Source organism: Acinonyx jubatus, chromosome A3 (genome assembly GCF_027475565.1).
Source record: "Acinonyx jubatus isolate Ajub_Pintada_27869175 chromosome A3, VMU_Ajub_asm_v1.0, whole genome shotgun sequence".
Taxonomy (NCBI): Eukaryota; Metazoa; Chordata; class Mammalia; order Carnivora; family Felidae; genus Acinonyx; species Acinonyx jubatus.
Genome location: NC_069388.1, coordinates 79,608,235 through 79,623,248, shown reverse-complemented (window position 1 = coordinate 79,623,248; position 15,014 = coordinate 79,608,235). Strand labels below are relative to the sequence as shown.

Sequence of the window (15,014 nt, the reverse complement as noted above, 5' to 3'; positions counted from 1 at the left end):
ACTAAGCTCTCTGTGACTGAATTATCTGTCTTTCGGAGGAGGAACATTTTTTAATTATTTTATGGATATTAGAAAACTCCTGGTCTAATTTCACACCGCAGAGCTCTAAACAACAGCACATATCTTAATTAGAAGCAGAGAGCAGAGAGAGTTATGTAGTCTAGGAAAAAAAATTTCTTTGAAAAATATACAATAGATAGTGCTCAGAGAAAGAAATTTTTATCAGTAAATTCATTTTAAAACAGCTTTTAATGGTGTGTGTGTGGATTATCATATATAACATGGTAATCATTTTTATTTAAATTCCACATACTCTTTATGTATTCCTTTTTAGAAAGTTATTATAGTCATCACAGAACTATTTAATTCATTCACTTTGTCAAAAATGTGATGACTACACAACTAATTCTTCCCTTACCTTTGTATTTGAGCAGGTATTTTAACTTTTCAGCTATATGGATTAGGTAATACTTTCTGAGTATGATGGTAATTTCAAGCTGTATTACTCAGAAGGGGTCACTGAATTTGTTTACCAATTTAATCAAAACCACCTAAGCAGAGCTATTAAACCTTAAAACCTGTAGTCAGGGATAGGGAAATATAACCTCACGAAGATAACCTTTTTCCCATAAAGCTTAAAACTATTTTTGCAGTGATTAAGAGGAGCAGCAACTAATGAAAAAGTAAAAATGAGATGAACTTTCAATATGGCATAATTTGATTAAAAAAAATTCAGAAAGTGTTATAAATGCATTCAACTGAAAAGCCAGAATATTTGAGAAACGTCTCTTCCAAAGAAATGTATGTACTGTGTTAGCTTTCAACTACGTAACAAAGATTTTATTTTCTAGGGATGGTAGCTTTTAAAAAAAATCTCTTTATTGTAAAAAAAAAACATGCATAAAGAAAACCACATGAACTAAATGTATAGTTTAATGAGCTATTACAAAGGAAATACCCCTGGAACCACACTCAAGTCAAGAAGTAGAACTTTGCCAGGTGCCCAGAAGTACTATGAATGTACTATCATGATTTCAACCCTTCCTGTTCCCCAAAAGTAACCTCTGTCATGACTTTTAATCACTTTCTTATATACCCATATAGTTTTTATCACCCTAATACATCTCCTAAAACTTTAGTTTAGTATTATCCATTTAAAACACTTCAGGGTGCCTCAGTCGGTTGAGCGTCTTTGGCTCAGGTCATTATCTCGCCATTTGTGAGTTCAAGCCCTGCATTGGGCTCGCTGCTGTCAGCACAGAGCCTGCTTTGGATCCTCTATCCCCCTCTCTCTCTGCCCCTCCCCCCCCCTCAAAAATAAATACACATAAAAAATTTTTTTAAAAACCACTTTAATGTTTCTCTTTTAGTATACAAATCCCCCTCTCCATTGCTTTCTTTTCCTTAAAATTTATCTTTTGAAACTGCAGTGTCTCATAGTGTAGATTTTGTTGTTTGCATAATCATGTGGTTCAACATGTTTCTCTGTCTTTTGAAAATTCTGCAAGTTAGTCAGTTTTGGCAAGACTGTGGGGCGGTGTGTTCTTTTCATCAGAAGGCACGTAACGTCAGGTTCTCTCTTGGTTGTCTCTCTTCTTTGATGTTAGCAGCTACTAATTCTCAGTGCCTAGATCCATTAATTCATTAGGTTGCAAATGATGATATTCTAATTACTAGTTTTTCATTTATTGGGATACTTTTATAGATACTTCTACTCATTTCCTATTTGTTTTCCTAGTGGTTGAATTCATGTATTATAATCAGGATAAATGTCTGTTTCTTTTCTTTTATTTACTAGTTTTCAAGATAATGAGTTGGTTCCTTATCACTCCCTGAAGAAAACCAATTAGTTTTGTTTTTTAAGTAGCATTGATAATTTATGAATTTAAATATATTTGATTTGATGGGTTTTATAAATTGTAGTCATTATCCTATTGAAAGCTCAAATTTGTCTCATATTTGGAGCCTCTACAAGTTGGTTCCTCTTTTTGTCATGACCTCAGTAGTCTTGGGTAGCTTCCCTGCTATTTGCTATGACAGTATGTTTCATGCTTATCTTAAACATTTCCTGCCTCAGATCTGGAATTTGCCATTTCTTTAATAAGCTCTGGTTTCTTTTCATGGAAAATGGTATTGTAAGCCCAAGTTTGGGAGCTAGGGATAATGTGTTGTTATTGGATTGGGCATTATTTCTAGGTATCTTTAGTAGGATGAGCTACATATTTTATATATATATATATATATATATATATATATATATAGGTGTGTGTGTGTATATATATGTATATATATATATATATATATATTCAGAGTGAGTTCACATTGTTACTTCTAACTCAAATTCAGGATACAGGGTTTTAAATTTAACCTCTTCTATATTACATCTGTGTCTCCTCTTTTTCATACAAAAATCCTAGTTTTCAGGGACATGGGAGATGAATTATAATACCTCACAATTACTTGCTTACTTTAATGTCACAGTATACACTTAACAGTCTGAGAATAATCCTACTAATACTACCACTACTAATATAAATTACTGAGAATATTCAGAAACTTTTTGCCTATGTTTTTATCAATTCTTTCCTTTGCATTTTTAAATAGTTGTACTTTATTTACATTATTGGAGCATAAAGTCATTACATACAATGCTCTCTCGAATTCTCATCTAGTCATCCATAGGTTTTTGGTTTTGCTATTTAGTTGAACTGTTTCTTTCATGTAGGGATTTAGAGAGATTCAAAAACTATAGTGCCACCATCACCACTTTGCCAGAATCAGGGATGCTATATTCATGGTCATAATAAACACTTAGTTTTTTTTTTAAGTAAGCTCTCCACCCAACATGAGGCTTGAGCTCATGACCCTGAGATCAAGAGTCGAATCCTCTACCCACTAAGCCAGCCAGGTGTCCCGATAAACACTTAGTTTGAACCAGCCCTCTATAGCTAAACATGAAACATGACAATCTTGAGCCTGTCTCCAGCTCACTATAATTGCTTTTCTGCTTTCTGTGCTTTCTTAATTTTAAAATATCTTCCGGAGAGGGCATCAGTTATATTAACTATTTAATGCTTTTCCTACTCTAAACTGTTCCTTTTTTGATGACTTTTGGAACAGCTCTGTCTACCTTTTTCAAATTTAGCCTTTTTAAGAATAAAAATGAAATAATCTCAGTGTGCATTTTTCAACAAGTTTCAGCCTTAAAGCTGACTGATTCAAACTTGACTGAAACAATTCATTTTAGGAATGAAACTACCAGCTTGTTTATCCTTGAAATTAGAAATTCCAAGACCTTTAGGATTCTTCTTTACCTTTTCTGTTCTTTCTTGGCTTGAAGTTTTAAACTCTTATCATTTCTTTCTTTATTACACAGTTTTCTTTAAAAAAACAAAAAGCAAACGGGGTGCCCAGGTGGCTAAGTTGGTTACGTGGCCAACTTCATCTCAGGTCATGATCTCACAGTCCTGAATTAGAGCCGCACACCGGGCTCTGTGCTGACAGCTCAGAGCCTGGAGCCTGTTTCGGATTTTGTGTCTCCCTCCCTGTCTCTGCCCCTCCTTCACTTGTGTGCGCGCTCTCTCTCTCTCTCTCAAAAATAAATAAACATTAAAAAACAAACAAACAAAACAGAAAGCAAACAACAAAAAAATAAAACATTGAATCATGGTCATCTATTCTTAGGTCTGCTGTCACAGTTTTTCTTAACTGACCCATTGGAACATAGCATAATCTGTGGTTTAGCTAACACACTGTCTGTTTCTGTGCTTTTCTTCTTTGTACTTTCCTATTACTTTAGAATTAAAGCAGAGATCTTTTTTCTAAAGATCTCCAGACTTTAAGCAGGCCACCACACACTATAAAAGTCTTTAAGGGCACCTGAGTGGCTTAGTCGGTTGAGCATCCAACTTCGGCTCAGGTAATGATCTCACAGCTCATGAGTTCGAGCGCCATGTCAGGCTCTGTGCTGATAGCTCGGAGCCTGGAGCCTGCTTCAGATTCTGTGTCTCCTCTCTCTGCCCCTCCCCCGCTCATTCTCTGTCTCTGTCTCTCTCAACAATAAATAAACATTAAAAAAAATTTTTTTAGGTGTTTATTTTTTCATCCCTTAATTATCAACACTGTTCTTCTGCATCTCATTCTTTGCCTGCTCACTATGCCTTTGTTAAAACTTTTCACCGTGTCCTTTACCACAGCCATTCCCATTTGAATTCTACTGACTAGTTCCTGAAACCTCTGGCATGTATTTTTTAAGAATCTTTAAAGAGTTATTAGATTTCAGAATTCACCTAATCTGAGGAGTGCCTGAAGATAGGATTAAGACCAAGAACTCAATGTTGCTAAGACAGTAAATCTTAAAGTACTTATCACAAGAAAAAAAGTTTATAACTGTGTATGATGATGGATGTTTATGAGACTTCCTATAATGATCATTTTCAATATATACAAACATTGAATCATTTTGTTGTACACCTGAAAGTAATATAATATATATCAATTATACCTCAATAAAAAGAAAAAAAGAAAGACCAAGAACTCAGTGAAAGAAGGGAATTCTTGATCATGAAGTTTGTAGAGGATAACATTGAACAAGCCTTATGGAAGATGATAGAAGACATCAAATTAATCTTGTTAGCTTACATGAGTCTCATCAGCCAGGGTCCTCTGTTTTTGGATTATTTTCTCTCCTTTGTGCTTTTTTTTTCAGAGCATTGTCATTTAATGTTTCTCCCTTAACTATACACTGTACTTTATCTTAACATTATATCTTGACCTGATCATCTCCTGACTAAGTTCATTTGGGGAGGAAAAACCAGCTGCATAAATATGAGAGATGTCTTAGTATATGCAAGTTTGGATTAAGAAGTCTGTATTTTTTCTTGGTATTTTGCAATGACTACCTAATTGCATTTGGTGTTTTCAACTTCCTATTTGCAAATGATCTGCTAACAGAGCACCTTATAGCTAGAAAATGTATTGACAAATTTTCCTTTCAGATAGCTCTTCAGTCAGTAGGGTATATTTTAATAACTTTATTTTTTTAAAGTTTTTATTTATTTTGAGTGAGAGAGTGTGCGTACATGCAAGTGCGAGCAGGGGAGGGGCAGAGAGAATCCTAAGCAGGCTCAGCACTGTCAACACAGAGCCTGATGTGGGGCTTGAACCCACAAACTATGAGATAATGACCTGAGCTGAAACCAAGAGCTGGACATTTAATTGACTGAGCCACCCAGGTGCTCCTAACAAAAAAGAAAAAAAGAAAAAGAAATAAACTCTTGGTGTTTAAAAGAAATAAATAAGTCCTTTATTCATTGTTTTAAAAATTAAACTGATATTTTTAGATATTCTACTACCATACTATTTTAGTAAAAGCCCACCTTATTAGTTTTTATATATTGAACATTAAGTTATTTACAGACTTTCAAAAACAAAGTGTTAAAGTTAAAATGTTACAATTTCTGCAGCTGTGTTATATATGTGCTATATATATTTATGTGTTCTATGAGAGATGCACAAATATATATGCACATACATATTTAAGTGTTGCTGATGTTTAAGGTGATAATTGATGGTCTTCAATGGGATGCTGGATTAATATGCAGTCATATGTGTGACAGCTGAAGAAAAACCAAGGTCTGTGTGAACATACTTGATACTTTTCTCACAGGTTCTGAGCTGTGTCCGCACAGAATGGGATCCGCTGGATGTTCGCTTTGGCAATAAACAGCCTTATCAGGTGTTGACAGTGGAGCACTCCATCAGTGTAGACAAAGAGCCCATGGCTGACAGCTGCATCTATGAATGTGTTCGGAATAAAATCCAGTGTGTGTCAATAACCAGAATACCACTAAGATCGAAGGCCATTAGCTGCTGCAGGAATGTTACTGAAGACAAACTGATTCTGGGCTGTGAAGATTCTTCAGTAATTCTTTATGAAGCTCACCGTAGAGTAACTCTCTTAGCCCAGGCTAAACTTTTGCCTTCATTAATAAGCTGCCACCCAAGTGGCGCCATTCTACTAGTTGGCAGCAACCAAGGGGAGCTGCAAATTTTTGATATGGCTCTATCCCCTATTAACATCCAGCTCTTGGCTGAAGACCGCTCACCCAGGGAGACTCTGCAGTTCAATAAATTCTTTGACATTTCCAGCAGTCTTGTTCAAATGCAGTGGATAGCTCCTCAGGTGGTTTCTCAGAAGCCTAAAAGTGGGGACATCTATGATCTCCTCTTCCTCAGGTTTGACAGAGGACCTTTGGGTGCACTTTTGTTTAAACTTGGTAAGTCAAGGAAGTTGGTGAGTAAGTAAAATGTTTATGATGATAACATTATGATTAAGAGAATAAAACCATTCTAGAAATGTAGGTTTTCTATGTCTTCCCATAAATAGGCTTGCCTTTCAGACATTTCATGTAGTTGTGTTTTTTTTTTCCAAGTAATCTCTATGCTCAACGTGGGACTCAAACTCACAACCTTGAGATCAAGAGTCACATGCTCCACCAACTGAGCCAGCCAGGTGCCCTCATATGGTTTAAGAAAGCTTTGTGGATGATTTTCTAAGTGTTAGGGAACATTAGATAGTGAAGAATTTGGAAATTGCACTAATTGTCCATTGTGATGAATGAAAAGCTTAAACTTCCACATTTGATACCTTCCAAAATAAATGCATATGTGAATATTCTAAAACTATTTACTATGTCCATTAAAAATTTTTGTGTTGAAGGAATGTGATGATAATTTTTCTATTAAAATGATTTGATTTGATTGATTTTATGTTTACTCATTTTTGAGAGAGAGTGTGAGTAGGGGAGGGACACAGAGAGAGGGAGACAAGAAACTGGAGCAGGCTCCAGGCTCAGAGCTGTTGGCACAGAGCCCGATGCAGGGCTCGAACTCCCGAGCTGGGAGATCATGACCTACGCTGTAGTCTAACGCTTAACCGACTGAGCCACCCAGATGCCCCTATTAAAATTATTTTATATAATATGTATGTATTGCTTCTCAGATTGGAGTGTATAAGGCTTAAAAAATAGATTTAGGTTTAAAAAATAGATTTTAATTAATGCATTTTATCGCAACTTGAAAACATAGAAAAGTCAATACATTTTTAAACTCTATGCATGGTTTGGCTCTGTGATACAGAGTTAAGTTTTTATTTTTAAAAAAAATATTTATTTATTTATTTTGAGAGAGAGAGAGAGGGAGACAGAGAATACCAAGCAGGCTCTGTGCTGACAGAGCTGTTCATGAGATTGATGCGGTGCTCAATCTCATGAACATCAAGATCATGACCTGAGCTGAAATCAAGAGTCAGACGCTTAAGTGACTGAGCTAGCCAGGTGCTCCCAAAGTTAAGTTTTTAAAGAGACTGTAGTGTTTGTTAAGTATATGTCAGTTTATTATTTTTTAATGGATCTACTTGCCTCTGAAATTGAACTGATGAAATAAATGTACTTAAAAATGACTTGATTAACTTGAAAGGTATAATGGATATAATGTGAGGTCTGTGTTCTTTCCACATAATAAAAATGCATCTAAATTTATATATAATGTTAATGTTGTCCAAGAAAAAATGTTTAGAATCTCATTTATTATAAAATAATCCAGTTCTTTGCCCAACTACATGTTTAACAGTTGTATGTCTCCATACACAACGCTCATTAAAGTGGATGTTAGATGTTTTGCATGTCTGTTAAAACACACACACACACACACACATGCATGCACACACACACACACACACATACACACACACACACTCTCTAAATTACCCAGTTACCTGTCAAACAGAAGGCTGTCTGCCCACATATACCTAGCTTTTCTTCAGCCCTCCCTTGTGGGCCTACTCACAACAGCTTTGCAAAAAGCACAGCTTTCTCTTCCTATCTCTAGCACATTTGCCTTCTTACTAAAGTAAACAGGCTCTCAGTGTAGGGATTTAGAGGGCTTCCTGCTAATTGCCAGCTTGTAAACTTAATTGGACTGTCTCCCTGGGCACTGTTCCTAAATCAATTAGGCAATGAGTTGGCTGTCACATCTTTTTCCCAAGAAGGTCTCTTGGAAGAGAATTATCCAATAGAAGTCAAGCATTCAAATGAAAAGGTGATAACTTCTGCAACTGACATTTATCATTAAAATTTTATTTTCAATATGACTTAAGTTTTATGGGATAGGGAAATTTTGCAGACTTACAGACTCTTTAAAAGATCTAGATATGGAGTTTCCCAGAATTTTAAAAAACACATTATAAGATTAATATTTATTACAGATTATTAATTTTTCTAGGAAGAGTAGATTCCTTGAAACAGTAGATTCCAACTAACAGATCTTTTTTTTTTTTTTTAAAGAAAACCCTGTTTAAAGAACAGATTTTTCTTAGGTTCTGCTACTAAATACATCCAAAAATTTTAATATACTTCTTGAATTAACACAGTGCTGATTCTGGGCATCCATGTGGAATTTTCATGTATAATTCAAGTTACTGCATATATAAACAGGTAGTTGCATGTGCAGTTTCCCCACTAGGGAGCATTTACGAGATTTTTTCATAAGCTTGTTATGCAAGCCTTTGGAAAATTTGACATGCAAGGTGTAGCTTACAATTTAAGAAGCTGACATAGATCATAGTTTAAAATAGAATGCTGTCATATGTAAACGTGGCAGTGGCTGGTGCCAATATGCTAAGATTTTTGGAGTTTGACTTTTAGAATAGGTCAGTGTAATGTTGAAGGAAAACTTTGTTCCAAGACTAGAGCTTCCATTCTAAATCCTTATAATCATCATGCAAATGTGTTGGGGATTAAAAGGCCATCACTACTGTTAGAAGAATTTGAAGGGCATGCCTTCCTCAGGAGGGAGCTAGAAGTATCATCCTCCCACGCGGAAGCCAAGAAGTACTGTCTCATATAAAGCAAAATATAATCAGATTTCTTTGCTTGGCAGTCATTGTCCCATATTTCCACATATGTAGACTGAGATTAATTTTTAAAAGACAGGTCCCTAATTATATTACAGAGATATTAAAGCTTTTCCATTCTCATCAGTACCTTTTTCAACTTCCACTGCTCTCTTTAAACTCACATGATCATCTATCTCTCTGCCCTCTGAAAAGAGAATCTTCCCTTTTAATTGATACTTCATTAAGTTTATCTGCTTCTTACCACCTACCCACCCAACCTAACCAACCTCTTATCTACATGAACATAAATCTTTCCTTCTCAATTCAATGGAAAAGGAGACCTTCCTCTTGTCCAAGACTAGTTCCACCACCACTTCCACTCTGGATCCCACTACATTCTTTTTGATACCTTTACTTTGTCAGCTTTCCCACTCCCCCCAAAAATCTTACTATACCCCAAGACACAGGCCCAAGCCCCACCATAAAACAAACAACAGACAAACATCTCTTCCTTAACATTGTTTCTCTTCTGTTATTAGTCAGATGATCACCTTCGTTCATAGTCAGATTCACCAAAATAATAGTGAACATTGACTTTTTCTGCTTCTTCACTCCCCATTCACTCCTCACAGTACCAAGTTCTGGCTTGGGTCTTTAGTTTTCTGGAACTGCTCTTGCAAAGGTCACCAGGGACTTCCTACTTGATACATACATTTCTGTTACGTCACTTGATGACTTTTCAGCACTTAATTGTTGCTTACCACTTCTGTCACAGAATTCTCATTGTACTTGCCTTCCATGACCCCAGATAACACCTTTTCTTCGTGTTTGTGTTCTCCTTCTGCCTATTCATGAATATGTTGAGGCTCCGTAAGGTTCCATTTTTAGCTCTCCTCCTGTTTTATGTAGATTGGGAGTTTATTTCTTTCTCCCCAAACCTGTTTCTTCTATATTCTTCATTTTGGTGGATGGTACTATTATTCAGATGGAATCCCAAGTCAGAAATCATCCTAGAATCTTCCCTCACCCCTAATGCCATATGCAATCAGTGGCCAAGTCCCATCAGTTCTACCTTCTAAATACTGTCAAAAACATCTCTGTACAGCCTTGCTGTCATGACCTTAACCTGGACCTTCCCTGTTTTCAAGCAGCGATCAAGTAGTAGCTCTCTGTAATCTTCTGCCTTCCAATCTTCTCATAATCCCCTGAACTGCCACCAGAGTAATCTAACTGCAGATTTGGTCATGGATTCTCTAGCTTGAAATCCTTCAGGGGTTGATAAGCCCTTGTCTGCCTCTCAGGCTTCATCTCCCCAGCTGTTTTTGCACTACTGTAGTTTCCCATTTGGGGCATGTGCTTTCTCTCACATTCCCTCCTTCCTATGGTGATTTTGATAGTATTCCATGTACCTGGAGTGCCCTTGCAATGCTCTCCCAGAGCCTGCAAAGTTAGGAAAAGGTTAAATATTCAAGTGATAATATTAGGCAAGAAATAATTAAAGCTAACATCTGCCCTCTCATAGGATTTTGAAAATCAAAGGCAAAGTGTGTGTGTGTGTGTGTGCGCGCGCGCGTGTGGGTGTATCATTCTGTCTAGAAAATTAGTAGGATGATTTTTCTCTTAGTATTTTTATAAGAAATAGGTTTTCTTCAAAAGTTCTGTTTTGATTACTTTTTTAGTATTGTAAGTAATACACCTTTTATTATTTAGGGCATTTTTAGGAGGTTTTTCTGTTATTTGTGGCTGAAATAAATTTAAAACAACAGTCAATATTTCCAATTGTGATTACAGATTTTCTTTATTTTTTTTTTAATATTATTTATTTTTGAGAGGGCACAAGCAGGGGAGGGGCAGAAAGAGAAGGGGACAGAAGATCTGAATCAGACTTTGCACTGACAGCAGCGAATCCAATGTGGGGCTTGAACTCATGAACTGTGAGATCATGACCTGAGCCGAAGTCAGACACTCAACCAACTGAGCCACCCAGGTGCCCTACAGAGTTTTCTTTAATCACAAAAGATAGCTATTAAATCCTGAAACAATATTTTTATGTACCTACTTTCATCTGAGGGTCCAGGTTCTAAAAGTTACTAAAACTCCAGGCAAATAAGGCCCTTGGCTTAAAAATAAAATGTAAAATGATTTTATCGCAGAACACCTATTAGCCCCTGAAGGAGAAGTTAGAATTGTCATCTAGAAGGGGATCAAAAAAGGCTTTAATCTGAATATTTAGCTCATATACATATTTATACGTATATATGTCATAATATAGGCATAATCACTATATTATTTATTTATTTATTTATTTAAATCCAAGTTAGTTAACATATCATGTAATAATGATTTTAGGAGTAGAATTTAGTGATTCATCACTTACATATAACACCCAATGCTCATCCCAACAAGTGCCATCCTTAATGCCCACCACCCATTTAGCCCGTACCCCTACCAGCACCCCTCAGTTTGTTCCAAAAGAGTTACTTTTAGCGAGCTTTTAAAATACTAAACTTTACCCAGGTGGTAATTGTGGGTAATTTATTGCTGGAAAGAAATGTCAGATAATTTCTTAGATGCCTAGTAATCTTAAACTTGGATCTCAAATCATTTGAAATAGACTGTTACTCCAGACAGCATTCTGCTAAACTAGAGTGATGATGGATTTTTAAATCAAGTTTATTGGAGTATAATTTACATAAAATAAAGTGTACCCATTCCAAATGTGCAGTTTAATGAGTTTTGACAAATCTATGTATCCTCATGATTACCACCACAATCAAAACAGAATATTTCCATCACCAAAAAATTCTCTCAAACCTCTTTGCAGTCTATTTCCCTGAAGGCCAAAAGAGCACTGACCTGCTTTCTCTCATTACTGATTAGATTTGCTTTTTCTAAATTTCATAGAAAAGGACTCATAAAATAGGTACTTTTTTAGTGTTTTTCTACGTGAAAACATTTATCTGTTTATCTGTGAGATAAACAGCATTTATCTGTGAGAATCTTCCATATTGGTATGTACATCTTCAGATTTTCCTTTACATTACTGAGTAGTATCCCATTATGTAGATAAACCACAATTTGTATATTGCTCCACCTCTTGATGGACATCTGGATTGTTTCCAGATTTAAGCTAATATCACTAAAAATACTATGTATTTTCATGTACAAGTCTTTATATTGACATATATGTATATATTTTGTTTAATGCTTATTTATTTTTGAGAGAGAGAGAGAGACAGAGCGTGAACAGGGGAGGAGCAGAGAGAGAGGGAGACACAGAATCTGAAGCAGGCTCCAGACTCTGAGCTGTCAGCACAGAGCCCAGCGCAGGGCTGGAACTCACAAACTGCGAGATCACCTCCTGAGCCACAGTCAGACACTTCACTGACTGAGCCACCCAGGCGCCCGTATATTGACATATATTCTAATTTCTCTTGGGAAAAATCTAGGAGTAGAATGCCTAGGCCATAGGCTCAGGATATGTTTAACTGAAGAAGAAACTATTTTGAAGTTCTGGTTGCTCTGTGTTCTACCACTTAGCCTTAATGGTCTTTTTAATTTTGGCCATTCTAATGGGTGTGTAATGGTGTTAATTTTCATTTCCCTGATGACTATTGGAGCTTAGTATCTTTTTATGTGCTTATTTGCCATATATCTTCTCTGATAAAGTATATATTCAAATCTTTTGCCCAAATTTAATTGGATTGTTTATTATTGAGTTGTAAGAGTTTTTATATATTCTGAATAAAAATCTTTTGTGAGACACTAGTATTATGAATGTTTTTCTTCCAGCTCATAGTTTTACCTTTTCATTTATTTAACAACGTGTTTCGGGTAGCAGAAGTTTTTAATTTGAATGAAATTCAGTTCTTAAATTATTTTATGACTTGTGTTTTTTATGTACCATCTTAAGAAGTGTTTGTCTAACCCTGTTTCCTCCTAGACTTTTTAGCTCTTACAATTAGGTTTCTGGTCTGTTCCAAGTTAAAATTTTGCATATACTATGAGGCATAGATTAAAATTAATTTAAAAAAATTAACGTTTTTTCATTCTTGAGAGACAGAGCATGAGTGGGGGAGGGGCAAAGGGAAAGCAGGAGACATAGAATCCAAGCAGGCTCCAGGCTCTGAGCTGTCAGCACAGAGCCTGATGCGGGGCTCGAACCATGAATTGTGAGATCATGACCTGAGCTGAAGTCGGACGCTTAACCAACTGAGCCACCCAGGCGCCCCTGATTTTTAAAAAAATTTTAGCCAACCAGGGGCCCCTGAAATTAGTTTTTAAATATGAATATTCATTTGTCCCAGAATCAATTGTTGGAAAGACTATCCTTTCTCCGTTGAACTGCCTTGACCATATATGTATGTGTTTATGAATAGATTCTATTCTCTTCCACTGATCTATATGTCTATATGGGAGTACCACACTGTCTTAATTACTGTGGTTTTATGGTAAGTCATAAAATCAATTACTGTTAGTTCTCCAACTTTGTTCTTCTTTTTCTAAATTGTTTTTGGCTACTCTAGATCCTTTGATTTCTATATAAATTTTAAAACAAACTTGTCCGTTTTACAAAAGTACTTGAGATTTTGATTGGGATTATGTTGAATCTGTAGTTCAATTTGAGGTGGAATGACAGTTTAACAATATTGAGTCTATCAATCTTTGAACACAGTATCTCTCTCCATTTATTTAAATCTTTTAAAACTTCTCTCAGCAGTGATTTTTGGGCACCTGGGTGTCTCAGTTGGTTAAGCATCTGACTTTTGATTTTGGCTCAGGTCATGATCTTGCAGTTCCTGGTATCAAGCCCCAACTCGGGCTCTGCGCTCAGTGCAGAGCCTGCTTGGGATTCTCTCTCTCTCCCTCTCTCTCTGTCCCTCTCCTACTTGCATTTTCTCTCTCTCCCTCCACCTCTAAATAAATAAATAAATAAATAAATAAATAAAGTTTATTAAAAAATTAAAAACAATAAAATTTCTCTCAGCAGTGTTTTTTGATTTTAAGTGTAAAGATCTTATGCATACTTTGTTCATATTTTTGGGTGCTACTACAAATAGTATTTTTAATTACAATTTTAATTGTTCATTGGGATTATATGGAAATAAAATTTTAAAATCTTGACCATGTACCCTGTTAAACTCATTTCCAGTTGTAATAATGTTTTTGTAGATTCTTTAGGACTTTCTGTGATGACTATGACAATGGCATTTAAAAACAGTTTTACATATTCTTATTCAGCCTGTATGCCTTTTATTTTGGTTCCTTATTACATCAGCTGGAATCTCCAGTACAGTATTAAGTGAGGTGGCAAGGGAGGACAGCCTTGCTTTGTTTCAGATCTTAGATGGAAAGCATTTAGTCTTTTCACTATTAGTATTAATGTTATTAGGTTGAGGAAGTCCCCTTCCTTCCATTCCTAATTGGCTAAGATATATTATCTTGAGTAGATATTGAATTTTTTCAAGTTTTTTTTTTTTTTTTTTTTTTTTGCATCTGTTGAAATTACTATGTTTTTTCTGGTCATATGGTGAATTATATTGATTAGTTTCCAGATGTTTTAGCAGCTTGCATTTGTGGGATAAATCTCTCTTGTTCATGATCTATGATCTTTTTAATATATTGCTAGACTTGCTAATACTTTGTTAAGGATTTTTGTATCTGTTTATGGGAGATATTGGTCTGTAGTTTTCTCTGTCTTTTCCTGTACTGTCTCTGTCATTTTTTACATCACTGTAATTAATGCTAACATGATGAAATAAGTTGTCAAGTGCTCTCTCTTCTTGTATATTGAGTTGTGTAGAGTTAATATTATTTCTTCTTCTGATATTTGGGAGAATTCACCAATGAAGGCATCTGGACATGAAGGGTGTGTGTGTGTGTGTGTGTGTGTGCATGTGCATGTGTGTGTGTGTACATGCATGTATGTACATGTGTGTTGAAAGATTCTTTAACTATGAATTCAAGTTTAAATAATACAGAGTCATTCAAGTTATCTATTCCTTCTTGCAAGAGCTTTGATAGTTTGAGTCCTTCAAGGTATCCATCTCATTTACATTATGTTTATTTGTATAAAGTTATTCATATTACTATTTTTTAATGTGTGTAGTTCTGTAGT

General features: G+C 35.6%; 1 protein-coding gene across 7 annotated transcripts in view; it reads left to right on the top strand.

Annotated features, from left to right (window-relative positions):
- Positions 1-15,014, top strand: part of WDPCP (WD repeat containing planar cell polarity effector) — a 607,526-nt gene that overhangs the window by 368,115 nt on the left and 224,397 nt on the right. For all 7 annotated transcript variants that reach the window (XM_053200664.1, XM_053200665.1, XM_053200666.1 and 4 more), the window contains one exon: positions 5,669-6,278. In XM_053200664.1, the coding sequence (XP_053056639.1) occupies positions 5,669-6,278 (610 nt within the window). The remainder of the gene's footprint in view (positions 1-5,668; positions 6,279-15,014) is intronic.